At 41.3% G+C, this 22,912-nt stretch overlaps 1 protein-coding gene across 1 annotated transcript; it reads left to right on the plus strand.

Moving 5' to 3' along the window:
• The first annotated feature begins 5,271 nt into the window (after window positions 1-5,271).
• On the plus strand, window positions 5,272-12,575 carry gdf6a (growth differentiation factor 6a). Its single transcript, XM_047361363.1, has 2 exons — window positions 5,272-5,834; window positions 11,231-12,575. Exons 1-2 carry the CDS (start codon window positions 5,471-5,473, stop codon window positions 12,109-12,111), a joined length of 1,245 nt encoding a protein of 414 aa, XP_047217319.1. The 5' UTR covers window positions 5,272-5,470; the 3' UTR covers window positions 12,112-12,575.
• Window positions 12,576-22,912: the final 10,337 nt, after the last annotated feature.

Below are 22,912 nucleotides of genomic sequence, written 5' to 3' on the forward strand. Positions count from 1 at the left end.
CTTGCCCCCCTGGACCTGGGACAGATACAGACCAGTGACCCCAGGACATATCACTCCCCAAACAGAGGCCCTGTGTCCGGGCAGGGGCTAGAGCCACAGAAGGAAGTATTGGGGGGAGGCCACCACAGCACGCCAAGGAATGGGCACCCTGCCAACCGCACACCCAAACCCCAGAGGTGCCCCAGCAAGCAGGCCACCGATACTCCCACATGGTACACCCCGCTGCAGGTCCCAAGACCTGCAGGCCGGCCGGCCAGCCCCTCCACCAAAGCGAAACCACATCCCAATCAACACCGCACACTGCCCAGCCAAGAGCCCCTCGACGGACCGAGCACCAAAGCCAGGGACTGAGATCCAAGGAAATCCAAGCAATCACAAGAGAGTCGAAACGCCAGCTCCAACACCAGACAAACCCCAAGACCTGAACCCTAACCCCAGCACAGATCCTGACCAGAAGGCCCGCTCCCTCTCTCGACCTCCGTCCCCAAACGGCAAACAGCAAACGGGGGTGTAAAAAGACCCCAAGCCTACCTCCGCCTGCTCAGGTGTGGTGTTGATGCGTGCTGTTGTAGTGTGCATTTAAAAAGAAAGACGACCCTCCCCTCCAGGACCCTCAATGACTACATGCGAATTAACCCTTAGAGGTGAGCGTAGGAACCAGAAGTTAGGTTGATAAAATACACTCCCTGTCGATGCCATTGAACGCGGGCACCCCCAAGGCCCTACCTGTGAATGTCATGAAAACGTTATAAGTGAAAGTGTCTCAGTTGTACGATAAAATTGGGGCCCAGGCTACCATGGGATCGCAGAGATGGAAAACCCTTGCTCCACTTCAATGATGGAACGACACCCCAAGGCCCTACATGAGTGGTAGTGTGATGGGGTGGGCGGAGGGAGGTGTCCGGGGATTGGGAGGGAAGGACTGGGGGGCAAAATGCTCTCCCAGAGAGCCAGCTCCCCGGCTGACCCCAATAGGCACCCTTGTTTGCCGAGTTCCAACAAAGGAGGGAGGCATAGGCACATCCACAGGACAGGCACTGGGCCTGGGAAAAATCGACTGAAACATCACCCAAAGCCAACAACCCACCTCCACCTCAGAAGAAAACCTACACCCACCCCAACATTCAAACAACTCCCAGAACACATAAGATATTAGACACCCAGGTTAACTCCACCCCACCCCTTCCCACAGTCCCTCTGCCCCACCAACAGAATGCACTTCTTGAAGGAGAGAGCACCTGCATTGAGATGGTACCTACCCACCAGTTTAGGAGGCCCCTAATCCCACCGATGTTTGTTTTAATGAGTCTGAAGTACAATTCTTCACTTCCAACATTTTTATTCTGTGAATCAGACATCAGCTGCCTCGGCCATAAACAGGAGACAAGAGAGTGCAAAACTACTGATGGAACAATGTCATAAAGGCTGCAGCCTGCTGAGATGAGGATGAACTGTGGAGAAAAAATGGCAAAAAGAAACTTCTTCATCACTACAATAAATAGGAATATTTTGGTTTGACTCATCATGTTAAACATCCAACACACAATACAGGACATATGTTGGACTAAGAGTAAGTGGCCGGAATTTTCCAAGGTCTTTGTAACTGATATTGCCCTATCCGGCCACTTTTCTGTTATCATTTCCATTGACTCAATTAGCCAAAGAGATATATGAAAATGCTTTTGTAAGGACAGTGAAACTAAAACTAAGTTGACTCTTGCATTTCCACTTTGTCCTGTAACTCAGTAAATTATGGAGAGCGAAATGGGACAAAATTAAATAAATAAATATATCATGAAATAAATAAAAGTGAATGTCCAATGAAATAAATTAATGAAATACATAAATGTACAACTGAATGTCCCATTAAATAATTGAATATACCATTTATTTATGTAATGCATCATTAAATAATTAAATATAACATTAAATTATGAAATGCACTTTTAAATAATTAAATGCTCATATACATTTTTAAATGGTTAAATTAAATAATTAAATGTCATTTAAAAAATAAATTCATTTAAAACTTATATAATTATTTCACTCTATATCTTATCTATACCTTATCTCATGGCTCCCAGTGGGCGGGGCTAATGATGATCCTGTTCCTGTGAAATTCATCAGAATCAGAATCAGCTTTATTGCCAGCTCGTCCATACAAACAAGGAATTTGACTCGGGTACACTTTTCTCTCTGGTTTTTGTTTTTGCATTAAAGAGTATACATATATACAATACACAAATATACACATACAGTACAGACCAAAAGTTTGGACACACCTTCTCATTCAAAGAGTTGTCTTTATTTTCATGACTATGAATATTGTAGCTTCACACTGAAGGCATCAAAACTATGAATTAACACGTGTGTAATTATATACTGAACAAAAAAGTGTGAAACAACTGAAAATATGTCTTATATTCTAGGTTCTTCAAAGTAGCCACCTTTTGCTTTGATTACTGCTCCACACACTCTTGGCATTCTGTTGATGAGCTTCAAGAGGTAGTCACCTGAAATGGGTTTCCAACAGTCTTGAAGGAGTTCCCAGAGATGCTTAGCACTTGTTGGCCCTTTTGCCTTCACTCTGCGGTCCAGCTCACCTCAAACCATCTCGATTGGGTTCAGGTCCGGTGACTGTGGAGGCCAGGTCATCTGGCGCAGCACCCCATCACTCTCCTTCTTGGTCAAATAGCCCTTAGACAGCCTGGAGGTGTGTTTGGGGTCATTGTCCTGTTGAAAAATAAATGATGGTCCAACTAAACGCAAACCGGATGGAATAGCATGCCGCTGCAAGATGCTGTGGTAGCCATGCTGGTTCAGTATGACTTCAATTTTGAATAAATCCCCAACAGTGTCACCAGCAAAGCACCCCCACACCATCACACCTCCTCCTCCATGCTTCACGGTGGGAACCAGGCATGTAGAGTCCATCCGTTCACCTCTTCTGCGCCGCACAAAGACACGGTGGTTGGAACCACAGATCTCAAATTTGGACTCATCAGACCAAAACACAGATTTCCACTGGTCTAATGTCCATTCCTTGTGTTCTTTAGCCCAAACAAGTCTCTTCTTCTTGTTGCCTGTCATCAGCAGTGGTTTCCTAGCAGCTATTTTACCATGAAGGCCTGATTCACACAGTCTCCTCTTAACAGTTGTTCTAGAGATGTGTCTGCTGCTAGAACTCTGTGTGGCATTGACCTGTTCTCTAATCTGAGCTGCTGTTAACCTGCGATTTCTGAGGCTGGTGACTCGGATGAACTTATCATCCGCAGCAGAGGTGACTCTTGGTCTTCTTTCCTGGGCGGTCCTCATGTGAACCAGTTTCTTTGTAGCGCTTGATGGTTTTTGCGACTGCACTTGGGGACACTTTCAAAGTTTTCCCAATTGTTCGGACTGACTGACCTTAAATTCTTAAAGTAATGATGGCCACTCGTTTTTCTTTACTTAGTTGCTTTTTTCTTGCCATAATACAAATTCTAACAGTCTATTCAGTAGGACTATCAGCTGTGTACTGTATCCACCTCCTGCACAACACAACTGATGGTCCCAACCCCATTTATAAGGCTTGAAATCCCACTTATTAAACCTGACAGGGCACACCTGTGAAGTGAAAACCATTTCAGGTGACTACCTCTTGAAGCTCATCAACAGAATGCCAAGAGTGTGCGGAGCAGTAATCAAAGCAAAAGGTGGCTACTTTGAAGAACCTAGAATATAAGACATATTTTTAGTTGTTTCACACTTTTTTGTTCAGTATATAATTCATTAAAATAGAAATGCATATATTTATATCTGATTGATCAATTAAGGGCTGCACGGTGGCGCAGTTGGTAGCACTGTTGCCTTGCAGCATCGAGGTCCTAGGTTTCTGCATGATATACTCCGGCTTCGTCCCACAGTCCAAAGACATGCCTGTTTGGTTAATTGGTCTCTCTAAATTGCCCGTAGGTGTGTGCATGAGTGTGTGCTTGGTTGTTTGTGTGTTGCCCTGCGATGGATTGGTGACCTGCCTAGGGTGTACCCCGCCTCCCACCCACATACTGCTGGAGATAGGCACCAGCTTCCCCGCAACCCACTACGGAAGAAGCGGTATAGAAAATGACTGACTGACTGAAATTGATCAATTATTTAATATATTTCTTCTTTTTTATTATTTTGTTGCATTTAATGGCACACTTTATATTTCAAGTTTTGGCCCAGTAATTATTTTATTGAGTCATTTATTTATTTCTGTATTTATTATTGATCATGGCAGGAATGGTCCATATTATAAAGTCTTGTGCCACCTTTGACTGCGTGTCCATAATCAAGAATTTTTGGTTAATAAGATATGTAAAAACGGATTTGAACCATTGTATCAAATGCTGAATGATGGTGATAAAACTTATGTCCGTAATATAACTGCTAAACGTCCAAAGTCTTTGGGATGTCATATCCCCTAATAGTGAACCTTTGATTATAGCTCAAAAACTTGGAGCTTCGCAGATCACACAGCTTCAGTTCCGAGGGGCATTGGGTCTTCTTGTAATAAATGATGTCAGCCACTAGAGATCACTAGAGTCTTTCCGTGTTTGATTGATGCGTTTAAAAGACTCCATTTAGCCAATTAGGAAAACGGCTCATAGTTATTTTCAAGTCGAAAAGAGTTTTGTAAACGGGTTGGCTAATGACATCTCTGAGTCTGTTTTGTTAATGCGTTAAAAAAATATATAGCTCCCGGTAATATTTGACCTTTTTTTTTTGTTGTTTTGTTCATGTCTTGTTTCCAGATAAGTGTGCATTCGGTTTTCTATACCGGCTAATAAAATGAAAGGTCAGAAACCTTACAGCCGAAATGGCTTTAAAACTGTCTCCACTTTATGATCAACTTTAGTCTGTATCTGCGCGTAAAATCTTATCTGATCAGATCAGGTTGTGATTCGGAGACTTTATGATCAGTCTGAACTCAGCGTGGACTTGCACCTAGGCTCTGCAGGATCGCAGACATGCATCTGCCGATAATATATGTGCTTTCTGTTTAAACCAGCCTCGCTGAAAAAGGACAAGTTTGGCTTTCATTCTAACTAGAAAGAGAACTGCTTTCTTGTTGGCGTTATTTAAAAAAAGAACTTATTGTATGCAGACGTGCAGATGCCTGAGCCGTTTACTGCAAAGGCTGCACTGATTCCTGTTTGTGTCTCCTCTGGCGGTACGCTGGCCGCAGCCGCGGCTCCGTGGAGCTCTGTGACATGAAAATTGTTTAGGAAGCCCTGCGCTGAGCCACCATGTGGGCGTGTTTCTCTCGGTCCAGCAGTCTCCACTCTTGTGTGGAGTTCAGAGCGAGAAAAACGCATTTCTTCTGGTGCGACCGCAGTGCGCAAAGGTGGGAGCTCTCTGACTCTGACGCGCACACCATCTCTCCGGCTCCGGCGCTTACTGACAGGGGGGGGGGGGGGTTAAAAAAAGAGCTCCTAACCATCATCCAGCCATGGACGCATCTAGAGCCACTGTAATACATCTGGGCCTGCTCCTTGTTTTGTTTGGGAATATACCGTGCTTCCAGCCTGCTGCTATCATCTCCCCCTCTGCACCTAGGAGGAACAGGGAAGCCAAGATCTCTCATCCATACGGACAAAGGTCATTCAAGCCTTTCAAAGACATCATCGCGTCCTCGCACCCTGCATCGGGACATCACAAAGAAGAAGTCCCAAAGGACGCTGTTGTCCCGCACGAGTACATGCTCTCCATATACAGGACGTACTCGGCGGCGGAGAAACTCGGGCTAAACGCGAGCTTTTTCCGCTCCTCAAAGTCTGCCAACACCATAACGAGTTTTGTTGACAAAGGAACAGGTTGGTTTTCGTCTCCGTCAAGCACACTTCTGCTCTGATACTATCCTCTTCGAGCTGGTTAGAGTAGGGCCAAGAACGAATAGACCATCTCGGTCTGCATTTACGCACACTCGAAACGAAGCAAGAAGAACGTACGGACGCACTTTTACGCGCTGAAATTCGAATCAAATCCTTTCAATTTTAAATTAAATGTGTAAATACTTTATATGTTTAGCTGTTTCTGTGAAAGTGGGCGAGTTTTTGTCGTTTGTTGTCCCCTTTCCGTCAGACAATGAACTTTTATTAGATCCAAATCAGTTTTTAAATCTGTGAAAACCATAACATGTTTTGTGGACAGAGGAGGCTGGTTTCAGAGCGTTGCACAGCTCACAACGTCGATAGTATCATCTAAGAATGTACTAGAAAGGTCCCAAAACCAAAACAACCCCTGCAACGTATTAAATCAACAGATTAGATCAATCTGGTTTTACGCACAGTCTAAAGGAAGCAAAAGTAGCGGAAGGACGCCTTTTTACGCGTTCAGAATCCATTTTGATGAAACGTGCAAAGGCTGCAGATTTATTTATGCTTCAAATAAAAATGCGATTTTGTTTTTTTATTAACTTTTTTACAGAATTGGGTTGAATGAGTCTTAAACTAACGCAACAGTAAACTTATAATAGTCTCTCTCTAAAGGAACGCTGCAAGTCACTGTCAGCTTATTTTAATGCCCTCAGCGTCCACGTAAATATGTGAAAACGTACAAATCCCATTCGTTACTTCACCACCTTCACTTTTTCTCCTTTGACAGTCTTTTAAACAATGTCCAACCCCCACCATATTGCGCAGCCATCACTTATTAAAACATCCAATCTGTTGCCATTACGGTGCCCAGTATAAGACCAGCTTGCGCTGACAAAGAGGGCCGGGGGGCGCAGAGTGGGCCGGTGGGAGCAGCAGGTGTTTGGGTCAGTTAAATGCGTGTAACCAAGTGATAGGAGCGGCCTGTGAGAAAAAAGACACAGTCCGAACACATGTACACACACACATAACCACACACACACACACACAAAGACACACACACACACACACACACACACAAAGACACACACAGGAGGGACAAGAGTTAATCTTTGAACGAGAAAAAAAAAAAAATCTTTGGTAGAAGCGCATCGAGCCCGGACGCATGGGCGCGCACTGCAGGCTGCAAAATTACAGTAGTTCCAAACATCTCGTGATAATTAATCCGTTATTTAAAAAACTTGTGGTCAGATTTTTTGGGGATATTTTTTTTATTATCCTAATTTAACAGGGGCGCATCCAGAGAGTTTTCAAATGGGGTTTCAAGATGGGTGCCAGCACTGAAAATCTCAGGGTTGTAAACCAAACCTAGAAGTTGGAACAAAATTTTAACTTGTGTCATCCTGCCATAAGGGAGGTGGGGGAACAGGGGTGAGTGATAGGTTTAACAATGGGAGACTAATGAAGGTTAGACAAATAAATAAATAAATAAATGACTGTTGGACGGCAGCAAATTCATAGGGGTAACCATTGCTCCCCATTAGCTGCTCCAATTAGTTTTGAGCGTGATTTGCACGTAAAAGATCTGATGGATGTTGTGGTTTCTTGCAGTGGAACCTGGTTTGACTGGTGGGGGGGTGGGGGTGGTCAGGCTCTCTCTTGTGATTCTGATGTGATGTGTCAGTGCCTTTGACCCCGAACTGGACCCATCTGAGGGCCGCTTGGCATCGAACGGCTGACTGCGGTGTTTGAACTCGGTGATCTAATTGAGTGTTCATGTCATAACATATCAAACACTGTCTATTCTCCCATAATGACCCATCCCGGCCACGGTGGGCAAATCCCCAAGAAAGAAGGAAAGAAAGAGAAGACGAGAAAATCAGAGCGCTTCCTTCTATGTGAAGTGGTTTATATTTATTCCTTTCCTTTCCTTTCCTTTCTTTTCCTTTCCTTTCCTTTCCTTTCCTTTCCTTTCCTTTCCTTTCCTTTCTATTACTGCTGAACCTCCCTGTGCAAGCACCTAATTACGGAAACTAAATTCTTGCAGCTAAAGCGCCTTTGGTTGCTTCTGGTGTTGCTGTCAGCCATCGTCCCCAAAGTGTTGCGTTGGATTCTAACCTGCAGAATGAAACTCGGCTGAGCTGAACTGGGACTTTCCTTATAATCACAGCCCAACCTCTACAACTTTTACGCATGGTTTATCCACACAAGAGCGAATAGTACTGCGATACATTTGGCTGCGTTTGTTTTCACAAATTTATAGGTGGTAAATCTGACATAATAAATAAAAGCATCAATAAATAAATCTGTCGGGCAAACCCTTTTCATCTCTTGTGTAAACGTCAGAGAAAAGTTGCAACTCTTAAGATTTCACCAACAAGATTAACCAAATATGCACAGAATGCTTATTTCGGGTAACCACATAAAACAAATGTTTAAATAAAAAAAAAAACAGGAGTGACAACTTAAATAACGCAATCATTCACTCACTCAGTCACCGAGTTGTTCCGTGCTGGCGCATTCGTTTTCAGCGGAATGTTGTCATTGGCAGGATGGGATGAAATGGAAGAGGGGAAGTGTTTTAATGAGGAGAATGGGAGCTGAGAACTGTTAATTATTTGCCAAACTTGTATTCGATTTGTTTGAGCTCTTAGAAAAGAAAAAGTAATGCGAACCAGACGCGAAAAAAGTCACTGAAAGGAGGCACAAGGTTTCAATCTGCCTTTACTGTCTGACTCGGCTGGCTTCACGGAGGGAATCTGACAGCCAGATTTATTTTGAAAAAATCTGTTTGAAGGTGCTTTTACAAATGATGTAACAGGGATGTTACCATGTAGACATATGTCACTTTAAATCAAAAGAGCTTTCAAATAAATGTAGAGACAACCTATGATTTATAGAAAAACAGACAAATTAAGGTTAATTAAACAAAATGTAAAGTATGAAAATGCAGACCTCATTCTAAATGTGAAGATATTTTTTTTTATTCCTGAAAGATATGCATTCTCCTGCTGCCATTTAAATATTTCCTCTCAAATTGAGAAACTTCGCATAAAAATTAAAATAACGGGATGATTTGCCTTCTACTAATATTCCTTCTTTCCTTTGGTAAAAAAGCATTCAAAATCTAAGTGATGCAAATTGAAACCTAAAAAATTATTTGTTTTGAAATGTCTTAGTTTTACCCAAACTGTGATTGCCCTATTTTTGCTGCTTTTCAGGTTTTCTCTCTTTATTATATTGGTTTGCCTTGATGAAACATGTTCAGGCCTCCGGAGAGGAGAATAATTGTGCATTGTTGAGCTGAGTGTGCAGTTGGTCGCCCTTGGTCTGTTGTGCCTAAAACAAACCACACGAAGCCCCTTCTTCTGTTCTGTCTTTCTTTCATTTTCAAATGTTCTTTTTTAATCAATAACTCTGCAAAAATAATGTCCCCCCCTTCGGATATTCTGGTTGCTGTTTACTGCACTCCTACAGAGGTGGACTTCATTAATCATTCTGTCTGTAAAACCAAAAACAGTGATAAAGTAATGTCTTAAAATTAAACCAATAAAAGTAGTTGTAAAAAAAAAAAAAAAAAAAAGTTGTTGGATTAGATTTCAATCAATATTTATGAGTAGAAATTATGGTAGTTTAACAGCTAAAAGACACCTTAATCACTTAGTCAGATTCTAATAATTATTAATAATTGACCATTTTCCCTTGTGTGGTATCTCCTTCCATGTAAAAAATTAGGAAGAATAGGTCATTTTGGCATGAAATGCCACTGACATAAAATAGAACTCTGTAAATCTATTCTAACAAGGTGCCAAGCTAAGATGTGTCATTCATACTCAACAACTGCCTCAGACCTAAGAGGTGCCGCTCGCTAACTAGTCTGACTTAGCTCTGTTACTAAGCTAGTTAAGACGCACAAAGTTCTTGCTTCAACCCAGAAACTTTCTCAATGAGAAGTCTTAATACATTTGACTACATGGCTGGATACATTCAGTCATAATGCAATCCATGTAAACATGTGAGCTTTCCAATGTAGAGAATAAGGTTTTAACTGAAATCATTAGTAAAAAATACAAAAGAAATTGTTTAGGTAGGTTGTTACTAACAGTAAAGTCAGTGTTTTTAAGATTTAACCAATAATGAGCATTACATTTACAAATCAATATGCTTGATTACATTTAAATAATTGTAATGCCTATTTAATACAATCTAAAGTTCCCTTTTTACAGTGTAGCCTGCTAACAAATCAGACTTTAACATTAAAACCATGGCTGAACTGGTTTTTGTTGGGTTCTCCAACACTGAATATTCTCATTCACAACCTTTATGTTTTAATATAAGTACAACCCTTAAAAATGCATTCTAACCACACAGAATATGTTGACTGAACCAACATCTTCAGTGAAATTCTAACCACATTTGTTATTAAAATAAAATGGTAAAAATAGAATTTAACCATTTCTGAAAATTACATTTCCAAATAACTTATTCAATAAGAAGTTTTTCAAATTTTATAGAAAATATTTAATGCTCTCCAAATTTCTTTTTTTATAGTGTAGCTTGCTAGTCATCTACAAATGTGACATTTACTGTTATTCTAATTATTCATAACCCAACCCAAAAATGTTCTCTTCTGGATAGTGCACACGATGAATAAGAACCAGAATGCTTGTCTTAAGAACAGTTGTTTAATAAACATCTTCCCCTAAATTTTGAGCAAAATGTTTCTGTAGAGTTTGTTACCAAAATAGAATTGATCCATTCCTGAACATTACATTTGCAACTTGATTACAATTGTTATACTTTTTCATGGCTAATATTTTACATTCTCCAAAATTCAGATTTATAGTGTAACTGTTCACTCAAACTGGCTTTAATTAAAAGTGGCACACAATTAAAAAAAGATTACCAGACTGTATGTACGTGTGGTTGTCGCATTCGGCCAGCATTTCTGACAAGAACAACTGAATTTATTTCATGTGAAAACAAATGCTCACTTTACGCAATGCGCAAGATTTACACGATAGTCATTTCTGCAGGGCATCAGGTTTTTTTTACAAAGAGGAAAATGTTAAAGCAATGCTGTGAGACGTTGACAGGCATCTTATTTAAAGAATTTTCGTATATATTTATGATAAGGGCGGATGTGAATTAGAAAATAGAGGGAAACGTTAATCATATTTCTTTAATGTCCATCCGTGGGGGTTTGTCTTTCTTCTCCGAACAGAGCGCTTGTCAGCTGCAGTTTGTTTGAGGCGGGCTTATAGTGGACATTTGAAAAACAAGAAAGAGAAAGAAGGCCTCTGTGGGAGAATGTGACCCCCCCACGCCTCTCTCTCTGAGCACTGTACTCTCTAAGTGAATCTGACTGCAATTATTTTCTTCTTTTCTCCTTGCAGACAATCCTTTGCACTCTCCTTTGAGAAGACAGAAGTATCTGTTTGATGTCTCAACCCTTTCAGAAAAAGAGGAGCTGGTCGGAGCGGAATTAAGGATATTTAGAAAAGCCTTGGGGGGCCCGCAGACGGCGGGACCGTTCCACATCCAGCTCTACTCGTGTCGCTCCAACACACTGCTGGACTCCCGGTCTCTGGACCTCTTGGACTCTACTAAAGCCGGCTGGGAGGTTTTGGACGTGTGGAACGCGTTTCAGACGCAGCACCAGCAGAGAAACCAGCTCTGCTTCCAGCTCCGGGCCACTCTCAACAAATCCGACATCGAGGTGGACCTGAGGCGGCTGGGTTTGGAGAGGAGCGGCCGCGGCCAGCAGGAGAAGGCCATCTTGGTGGCTTACACCCGCTCCAAGAAGAGGGAGAACCTGTTCAACGAGATGAAGGAGAAGATCAAGTCGCGGAGGTCGGCTGAGGAGAAGCCGATGAAGGGGGGGAAAGGAGAGGGGCCCCGGCGGCGCAGGAGGACAGCGCCGAGCAACCGGCACGGGAAGAGGCACGGTAAGAAGTCCAAGTACAGATGCAGCAAAAAAGCTCTGCATGTGAACTTCAAGGAGCTGGGCTGGGACGACTGGATCATCGCGCCCCTGGACTACGAAGCCTACCACTGCGAGGGCGTGTGCGACTTCCCGCTGAGGTCGCACCTGGAGCCCACCAACCACGCCATCATCCAGACCCTGATGAACTCCATGGACCCCAACAGCACCCCGCCCAGCTGCTGTGTGCCCACTAAACTCAGCCCCATCAGCATCCTGTTTACAGACTCGGGCAACAACGTGGTGTACAAGCAGTACGAGGAGATGGTAGTGGAACAGTGTGGCTGCAGGTAGCGGCCACTATTCATTTAGCATCTTGATAAAACAAATGAAAAACAAATATTTGTTTAAACTGAAGTCCTGATGGATCCTGGACTGAAAACATCACCTGCTCACAGGGCCTGAAGCATTTAATCCAAAAGGGATTCGCTTATAGGAGCCCCAACCCCCGCCCCATCTTATTTATTCAGACTGATTAACACTAAAAGCGTCCAGTACATTTATTCTCATCCATGCAAAGTCCTAAAACGTATCAGGCGGAGTGACCAGGCCGTTTGGCACAAAGCAGCGAAAGGACATGGCGTGCGCTCAGGCTGCAGGCCACAGAGGAGCCTGCTTATCAGGGAGCGCGCACCTGACCAGCGAGAATCCGGCCAGCCAGCAGACGCTGGACTTGTTTGGGGTGGGCCCATGAGCATCCATATCCACCCTGTCCAACTTGAACTATATTTGGTCAAAGCATCCTCTGATCCGGGATGTCAGAGGATGCTTTGACCAAAAATACAAAAAATCACTAAATACATGAAGTGAATGTCTAATGTACCAAACATAAAAACATGGATCTGTAGATGAGAAGATAAGATGGTGGTGGTGATGCCTTCAAGAGATTTTTTATTGCCGTACAAGAGAACAGCTGAAAGGACTCAGATAAAACCTGTGCCTCCCTGGGCTCTTACGCATGAAAACCGAAATATTTTTTTTCGAAAAGCACACATTCCTGGAGCGGATTTTGCGCTCAAAAGTCTGCATCTTTACGCAATGCACTTCCACGACTTCCTGCGCCATGCACGGACACGTGGTCAGCGAGAAAATGTAAAAGACTCGCCGAACGAGACGATTTTTAAATGCACATTAGCTTTGAATGCACTGCTGTTCATTATTTTTTTTTTATCTTTTTATCTCTGAGCTGTAAATATTTGTACAGTCGAAAAACGTTACAAAGTGCAACGAATGAAGAAATGACCCAACGGTATTTCTTTGTAAATGTACAAAAATGCACTCAAATCGGTAAAGATTTCTATTCTATAATTATTTTATTATTTGTGATGTACAGAGTTCCATGATAATCATATATTTCTTACTTCGAAAAGAGTAATTTAAGGTGACTTCAATATTTTTTTTGCAGAGGGTGGAAAGTACCGTTATTAATATCTATCTACCTCATTATTGCATATAGGATCTGAGTTTGAGGTGCATTCAATTAAAGTGTAAAGAGCTTTTACAATGATATATATATATATATATATATATATATATATATATATATGTATATATATATATAAAGATCATTTATATACATATATAACTGGATACTACTCTACAGCATTACTGTACAAATAAAATTCCAAACAAAGTCTGGAATTTCGCTTGAGTTCTGCCTTTTTGTGTTTATTTTCATTCATATGTCAGAAAAAAGTTTGGAAATTCGCAAAATTCCAAATTGTGCTCCAAAATGACGTGTGTATCTACTGTGTGGGGGATGCATTTTGATGACTGGATTTTACAGTTCCTCACAAAATACTCTTTAAACTTGTTCACATTTTTTCACATTGCAACTACATACTTCATTGTGTTTTATTGGGGTTTTATGAGAAAGACCAAGACAAAATGGACCATTATTGTGCAGTCGAAGGAAAACTATGTATTTTTATATAAGTGATAAAACTGAAACGTTTGGCATGCGTCTGTGTTTACCCTCCACCCCACCCCAGCCAATACCGTGTACAGTGACCTTTTGGTGCAATTACAGCTACAGGTTCGTAATATGTCTATAACAGCTTCACAACATCTAAGGTTGAAATTTTACCCATTTTGTAATATAGCTCAAGGTGAGTGATAGTATGGAGAATGTCCAAGAACAGCAATTGTAAAGTCTTGCCACAGATTATTAATTGGATCTGAATTTGTCCTAATATTGAGCAATTCTAAACACCAGTGGGGTGTTTATGGAGCGGCAAGGGGCGGGGGGGGGGGGGGGGGGAAGGGGGGATTTCAGGCACCAGATAACAACAGTATAACCAGATAACCACCACAGGTTTTGTTCCAGGATTCCTCTGTGTTTAGCTCACTCCATCTTTCCATCAACTTTGACCAGCATCCCTGTCCTTGCTGAAAAAAACTATCCCCACAGCATGATCCGGCCATCACCCTGTTTCACCATGGGGGTGGTGTTTTCAGGTGATGTGCAATGTTAATTTTACACCACACAGCGTCTTAGACCAAAGAATGTTTTGATTTTGGTCTTACCTTCTTCTTCCACGTGAGCATCTTCACCTGCCTGTTTGCTGTGTCTGCTACATGGCTTGTGGAGAACTGCAAGTGGGATTTCTTATCGCTTTCTTTCAACAATGTCCTTTTTTCACAAAGGCTTATTTGTGGAGTGCAAGACTAAAACTTATCTTCAGCTCTTCCAGAGTTACTATTGGCTTTAAGACTTATTCTCTGTTTGATGAGTTCCTTTCCTGCTCTCTAAGTTTAGGTGGACACCTAGGTAGGGTGGTAGTTGGTAGGGCGGCAGGCGTGCCATACTGTTTCCGTTTTCAGGTGATGGATTGGATATTGCTCTGAGATGCTTAGAAGTTGGAAATATTTTTTATACACTAACTGTAACTTCTCTACATCTTTCTCCCTGGCCTGTTTGCGATGTTCATTGGTCTTGATGATGCTGTTTGTTCATTAATATTCTTGAGTTGCTCACAGAAACCCTGCTTTTATACTGAGATTAAATTACTCACAGTCATGCCACAGATTACTAATTGGATTTGAATTTGTACTAATATCGGGCAATTCTAAACACCAGTGGGGTGTTTAGGGAGCGGCAAGGGGGCGGCGAGGGGGCGGGGGGGATTAGGTTTAGTAAGTAGTCACTTCTGAACAAGGTTGGTTGCACTGGTTTTTATTTACAGTTATTAGAGTAAAGTGACTTGCATAAATATATATGCTACACATTTTAGATTTTGACCATGTGCCACATTATTTCCAATTCCAGTGAAATACATTAAATTTTGTGTTAATGTAATGTGAGAAGATTTAAAATGGTTCAAAGGGTAATGAGTACTTTCGCAAGGCACAAAGACAAACTAGGAGATTGATTCCTAACCTTCCATGATCCAATAATTTCTACTAATAATTATACCAAAGTTAACAATCAGCTTAGAGAGTCAACTCTCCTAAAAGATCCAGATGCATCTGGACCACATCCACCTTTGCCCTCAGATCAGACCCATTCTGTTGTCACCCTTTAGAAACATGCTCTCATCATTGCCAACAAATGTAATTATGCAGTGCCTCAATGTTTCAGGGACTAAGCCCACAGAAACCACATCAACATATGGTGTCCATCGGACAAGGAGGAAATCCACAGGCTGACTGTCACTGATACGGCACCAATGCAGAAACCCTGACTATTTCCCAATGAATCTACCCCGGCTGGGTCAAGTTTACTTAACACTTTAATGCTTTCCAATCTGCAGATGAAAACAACACAAAACAGGAAAAAAGCTCCCATAAAAGCAGCGACCTTGGCCTGGAAGCAATTAGGAAATTGCTTTGATATGTTATATGCTGCCCAGATTCTTGTACAGTATCGTGTCACTGCTCACATGTTTGTTAGGGGGAAACAGAGGATGCTAAGTGCACTCATTGGGAGTCCTTTCAAATGACTGACACAACAACCATTAACCTGACCAAGACCAAACAATCCATCCAAGCTGCCCTCCTACCTTCCAATAGATTCCTTTCAGAGTCAGAAGGATGAGGCTTCTCATCTGATTATTTATTATTAGTAATGTTGCAATGTCACTTGTGCAAATTTCCAAGCAAGCGGTAAAAGTGTGGAATAAACCTTACCTTTAAGATTTATTTTTATTTGACAAGCTCCCCGCTCTGCTGGGCACTGGCCTGGAGGTGAGGCTGAGTGTTAAGGGAACAGTTAAATGGTGATGAAAGGGAAAGGAATGCTTTGTTTACCAGCTTCAATCTGTCACTCTTAAGCTGAATGTTCATATAAAGTTCTTCATCACAGCTCCCTGATTGTCCCTCCATGCACACGCAGAAAAAGAGAGTGGGGGAAAAAGAGTGTTGTGTTTATTTGAAAGGCGGCCCTAATATATATTAGTCCAAAGTTGACCAAAACTGGCAACGAGAGGGGTCCTTTTCATCAGGAATGGGGAAAAATGTGGGGAATGTATAACACAAATAGTCTTGACACCCGACATCTGTGTGTGGAGGCTGCTGTTTGGAGAACTGTAGAAGCTGCTCATAAGCGTGGATCTACAGCACAGTGAAAAAGTATTTGCCCCATTAAAGATTTCTTTTTTTGATTTTGTCATGCCAAAATGTTTTAAATAATCGATTTTACATCAGACAACCTGAGAAAATATAAGATACAGTTTTAAATTGACGACTTTATTTAGTGGGAGATAAAAGCTGTCAAAACAAGACTGGCCCTGTGTGAGAAAGTAACAAATTAACTGATTTACCACATTTTTTCGCACAGCTGTGTTTAATTTTACTGACTTACATCCAAATAAAGAAACTGCTTAAACAGAACCTTTCTGATAAAATTATATCAGCTGATGTCACAAAGCAACACATCATGTTGACGTCTAAAGACATTCAAGATGAGAAACAAAGGCATTGGCATTAATCAGTCTGGGAATGGTCACAAAATAACCTACTACCATATCTAAATCTCTCTCATTTAAGGTCAGTGTTCATGATTCAACAATAAAAAAGAGAATGTGAAAAGTGGCATCAATCAGAGAGTTAGAATCCCCAAAACCAGAAAAAGCACATTTTACCAAAAAACTCTTGATTATTCTCAATACTTTTGGAAAAATATTGTATGAACTAATGAGACAAAACTGGAACATTTGGGAAGATGTGTTTCCTATTAAATCTGCTATAAAACTAACAGCATTTTAGAGGAAGAACATCATACGAATAGTCAAACATGGTGGAGCTAGTGTGATAGCCTGGGGCAGCATTCGTGCTTCAGGATCTTGATGACTTGCCATAACAGATGGAGCCATGAATACGGCTCTCTATCAGAAAATCCTCAAGGAACATTTCTCTACCATCAGTTTGTGATATCAAGCTCAAGGGCACTCGGTTTATGCAGCAGGACCATAATCTAAAGCACAACAGCAAGTGCACCTCTGAATGGTTAAAAAAAGAAACAAAATGGAGGTTTTGAAGTGGCCTAGTCTGTGCTCCAAATAGAGTGTGATGCTGTGGCATGATTTTAAAAAGATAGCTCATGTTTGAAAAACCTTTAAATTAAAAAAAAGGCAAACTACAACCAGCATTCCTCCACAGCAATGTAAAAGACTTATAAATGGACTGGAATAGCACTTTTCCAGTCATACAGACCACTCAACACACTTTACATTAGAGCCACATTCACCCAATCACACTCACTAATGCATTCACCAATACACAGATTGATTGAGTTTAAGTGCCTTGTTCAGGGGCACATCAACATATGGCAGAAGGAAGCTGGAATTGAACCCACAACCTTCTGATTGCAAGACAACTATTCTTCCTACTGAGCCACAGTCATCACAAATGCTTCATGGGAGTTGTGAGCCCAATCAGTTATTAGGCTTAGCAGGCATATACGTTTTCACATAGGATAGCATATAACTATATTTTGTATTTGCTCCAGATATATCTGATATTAAAATGTAGTTGAAACAGGTGTGACAAAGAAAAAGAAGAAATTTGTAAGCAAATTTTGAGCAAACATTTTTTCACAACACTGTAGGATCTGATCGGTAGCATTGATGTTCTGACCAGTTAGAGGAAAGGAATAAGCGTGTTTGCAGCAAAATGCTGCATGTCTTCTATAAGTCTGTTGTGGAAAGTGTGATCTCTTCTGCCATCATCTGCTGGGGAAGCAGCATCAGAGCCAGAGACTTAAAAAAGCTCAACAAGCTGATAAAAAAGGCTGGCTCTGTTCTGGGGACTCTTCTGGAACCTCTGGAGATAATTGTGGAAAGACGGATTCTTCATAAAATGAAGAACATTATGGAGAACCCAGAGCATCCTCTTCATGAGACTGTCCTACAACAACAGAGTGTCTTCAGTCAGAGGCTTCTTCAGATCTGCTGTAAGACGGAGCGCTACAGGAGATCCTTCCTACCCACAGCCATCAGCATCTACAACAGCTCTTTGAAGAAACCTTCATAATGGGCAACAACAACATTTAATTTCCCTTTGGGATTAATAAAGTAATTTTGAATTGAATTGAATTTTGAATTTGAATTCTGTGTGCTTATACCTTTTTGATGCTTATAGTACATGTCCAAGGCAAGCAATCATTTGCACCCAACGTTCATCTGAGAGGGCATCTCCTCTGCTTAGTTGTGTGTCCGCGAGCGTGTTTGAGTGAACAGAAGGACGGCGGCGTACACAGATGGGCAGTTGAGTGGTGCTGGAGCGGCAGATGCCTGAAGTGACCCTTACTGCTGCCTTTCATTGAACCACTGGCTTCAACACAAAGGCAGGGTTAGCCCCAAACATTAAATACACTTGCTTGTGGCTTAATGCAAGAGGTCAACTTGCTTTGGGTTTTTTTGGGGGGTTTTTTCATACCTCCTTATCATTTATTCTTATCATTGTATTCATAACAGGAATACAAAAATGCTAGACCACAAAAGAATTACCTGCAGAACATGAACCAAATCTTGGCAAAAAACTGATTGCTTTCTCTAGATGCTGACCAAGATGGGCAGTAAACCTTGGGCAGTGTAATAATAGACCTGGGTGTTTACATCTGTCAGGGCATCTGCCTATATTTTTGCTGTGTCTTCCTCTGTTGTGCAACAGACAGCTACACCTCCCTTCTGTCAGGCCAACGGGCAACAGGAAGAGTGATCCACTTCACCACAGATAACCTGCTAATTGCATTAAACTCATTCCCTGCTGGGCTTTTGAAATGTGAGGATGAAGCCAGCTTGCAGCGATTGTGGTTGAAACTATGCTTTACATCTTTGCAGCAGAGAGGTAATTTATGTTCTTTTGGGGGAGTCTACAGATGTGTCATTAAGCATATTTAGAAACCCAGAAAACGGTAACAGCTAAGTTTGATAGATCTGCTTTAGAATACCTGTCCTGAGAAGCCAATTTTTGTTCTGTTTATTTTCTAAAGGAATGTCTGAGGCTGCCCTTTCACCTCCTCTCATCCATTTACTGCCCCTGGTCTATGTTAGAGATGGTGACCCGGGTCCTCAACATCCCAGATTAACAAGTACACCTTCAAATTCTCTAGCAAATCTCAGCCAAAAGGAACATTGACTTGTATGCTCAAAGTCCATTTTTTGTCCACTATTTTGTAAGGCAGTGACAGTGTTGGTGAATTGGTACAAGGATTCGAATGAGCTCAAGTTAAAAGTAAATTTGCTCAGTTAACTCTGACAATGGTTTGGTTTGAGAGGTAGTTGAGGACATGACCTCACTGCCACTTTAGATCAGCACAAGGAAGGTTGCTGAGCAGCAGAGGCTGGTCAATGGCAGTCAGTTGTCTGGACGATAGGACATCAAATATGGAAAAAACAAAGCTTTCACATCAAATACCAGAGTGGAGGAGAATAAATTAAATAGTAAATAAGTTCCAGAAGAGCCAGCAATAGACTCAAAGGGGTTTAAAATAAGAAAAAAAAGCAGTGTATGACAAAAATTTTTATATCTCTGGAACTTTAAAAATTTTTTTTTTCATGTCACAAACTTCACTGTTCATCAGTGGGATTTAGTGATAACCCAAAATATCTGAAAAGTGTCCATTCAACCACCCCATTAATAAGTACTTTCTAGAACCAAGTTTTGCTGCAATTACCACAGTTACCAATTACCTATAGGTTTAGACTTTGACTGGGCCCTTCTAATACATGCACATGTTTTGATATACATCATTGTATTGTAGCTCTGACTGTGTGTTTATTGTTGTCCAGCTGGAAAGTGAGCTTTCACTTTTTTGTGGCCTCTATCAGGTTTTCTTAAAAGAATTGTCCCATATTCAGCTCTATCAGCCTCCCATGAATTCTGAACAGTGACCCTTTTCCATCTAAAGAAAATCATATGCACAGCATGATGCTGCCACTACCATGTTTCACCATGGGGATGGGTTAATTTTCCACCAAACATAACCTTTTGCATTAAGTCCAGAAATTCAGTTTTAGTCTTGTTGTGCAACAATAGGTTTGATTTGGCTATGAATAAGCATCAGTAAAGTGCCAAAGGCAATTGTTAACAAAGTTAATAATTTTAATCAAATTACGAAGTTGGAGCACCACCCGATTATCAGTAATTAATAGCCAAACACCTCTCGGTCTTGGTTAATTATTGTTTTATGAATACCTGCCTGGTGAGGTGTGGTATTATAGAGCGTTAGATGAAGTGAATATTGGCATTCTCAAACAAAAAGCCCTGCACACATATGTAGAGTAAACACAAACAACTTATTTCAAGTACAAGAATTTATTAATAGAATACTTCATGTTCAAATGAAAATGTTTCAGTCAACAAACCGTTTAACTATGCTAGTGACATTCATCTAACCTACTAAGTAAAAATGAAAAGAGTAAGGAAACTAATAAACTACCAGAAAAATAAACAGAAGAATAAAGCTGCAACCAATAAATCGATGCAGTGATATTATAGTTCAGTCTGTATATGTATATTTAAGATCCAAGGTTCGTTTTGAGTAATTGGAAATGAGGCCAAATTAGCTCTGAAAGCTGACAAAGAACTACAGTTGCTGGGTGTTCAATAACCAGTTCACAATGCAAAGCAGAAGGGAAAATAAAAAATGATTTTCATAAAATAATGTTAATTTAAAAAAATAATAATAATTTGCTGAATTAGGACTTAATAACCTTGTAGACAATTGATCATACTGTTCTGTCAACTAGCCATCACCATGACTGATTGAATGCAGCAAAGAACTACTAAGTTGGTGGTGAGAAACGTTCATAGACTCACAAGATGGCAAATGAACAGATGTCACATGCAGGATTACTGGTTCAGTTAACAACAAAGAAAAATAGCAGCACTAATTGGCAGCCCTCTGAATTGCCTCATGTACCTTTAAGTACCACTAATACAAATATTAGACTGGGGCAAGTGTCTGCCCATACTGGCTGATGCTTCCAGTGTGCAGAGTTGAGGTTTAAATGCCATCTTTAGGCAGCAGGGAAAAACTGCTTCATCGAAGCAATTAGGGACACTGCGTCTTATTACGTAAACTATAATTCTTTCAGATTCTTTGTTGCAGGAGCTTAGACAAGCCTGTTTCAGGCAGCTAGTCTTATTTTTGGCTGGGGTGCAGACACAGGATACACAAACAGCAGACCAAACTTTACTTTGGATTCAAGGTTTCGAAGTTGGAGCCTTTTACTCGGCCAGCAGGATCAAGACATTCAAGACCACAGCAACCTTTGGAGGATGTGGGCAAAGAGAAAGAGATACTGCTGCAGCTAGAGTTTTGTAGCTCTATGACGTCATGGGTATCTTCTCATGCACAGTTCTTTCCATGGAGTAGTGCATGAAAAAGGGTTAAAACTCTGCAATCTGGGATGCAGAGTTTTTACCAGCCCCGTTTGTAGTTTATTAGGCCTGAGCAGAAAAACTGCAAGGGCCCATTGTAATTGTAGGATTTCTTATTCTTTCTTTCTTTCTTTCTTTCTTTCTTTCTTCTTTTTTCCGTTGCGTCTTTGCGGGGCAATTTGGGGACTTTGCCATGCATGAAAATTCACCAGATTTTACCCAAAATTGTCCCCCGCGTGAAATTTTTGTTTTTTAATGTCGATGTCAGTGGGCGTGGCCAAACGGCTCTACAGCGCCCCCTAAAGTGAGATAGGCCAAACCGTAAGTCGTAGAGATCTGAAATTTGGCACACAGGTAGAGCTCCTCAAACCAAGAAAAAAAGTATCTTGGGGGTGTGCCCTAAAATGCACAGGAAGTCGGCCGTTTTGGATTGAAGTTGCCATTTTGACCCTGTTTTGGGCATTTCTAGCCCGCATATCTGAGCGAACTCCTCCTACAGCTTTTGACTTGGAGACTTGAAAATCACTCAGTATACTTTTAAGGCATCGGAGATCAAAAGTTATCAAAAGCCTTTTTGATACATGAAAGCGTGTGGGCATGGCCACGCCTCAAAATTTGACTTCTCACCATAAAAGACGAAATTGATATAGCTCCTACAAGGGAAGTCACAGAGACCTGAAACCTTCTGGAATTGATCTACCTCTGGCCCTGAACAATATTCACTGATTAGATGCTGACATCATTGAAGCCCCAACCCCTGAGAATAGGAAGTGTCATGTTTCACTTAGTGTGGCCCATATTTGATCTTCTTTAACTAATCAACATGAAACTGTTTCCAATGACAGATAACACAATGGTCTAAATTGGTCTCCAGTACTGACAGGTTTGGCTGGAGGGTGTGGCCGTGGTGGCGTGGTGAAGTCAGATGTCACGCCATACGTTTGGCTCTAAATTACACATGCATGGTCCAATTTACTCCAAACTGAATATGGTTGATCTTTGTCAGCCCCTAAACAGCTCTATTGGATTACATTGGAGTTTGGATCAACAGCGCCCCCTAGGACATTACAAGTGCTCTATCTCCATACATCATCAGATCCATTTGAAAATTAGTGTCCATCATCATGGATCAATGCTGGACATGTTGACACAATAAATTGACGACATTATTTTAGCCCGCCCACTAACTAACAAGTGAGTGCAGCTTCCATCGGGAAGGTTGTATTTTGGCCAAATTTGGAATATTTCTTGTCAGAGCAGAACTTAACAT

The sequence above is a fragment of the Girardinichthys multiradiatus genome, chromosome 3 (genome assembly GCF_021462225.1).
Source record: "Girardinichthys multiradiatus isolate DD_20200921_A chromosome 3, DD_fGirMul_XY1, whole genome shotgun sequence".
NCBI classification, from domain to species: Eukaryota; Metazoa; Chordata; class Actinopteri; order Cyprinodontiformes; family Goodeidae; genus Girardinichthys; species Girardinichthys multiradiatus.

What these genes read in the sequence shown, in the direction of transcription:
- gdf6a (XM_047361363.1), top strand. Translation starts at nt 5,471, where the DNA reads ATGGACGCATCTAGAGCCACTGTAATACATCTGGGCCTGCTCCTTGTT. An exon ending in TTTTGTTGACAAAGGAACAG is followed by an intron (nt 5,835 to 11,230) that starts GTTGGTTTTCGT and finishes TTCTCCTTGCAG; the next exon opens with ACAATCCTTTGCACTCTCCT.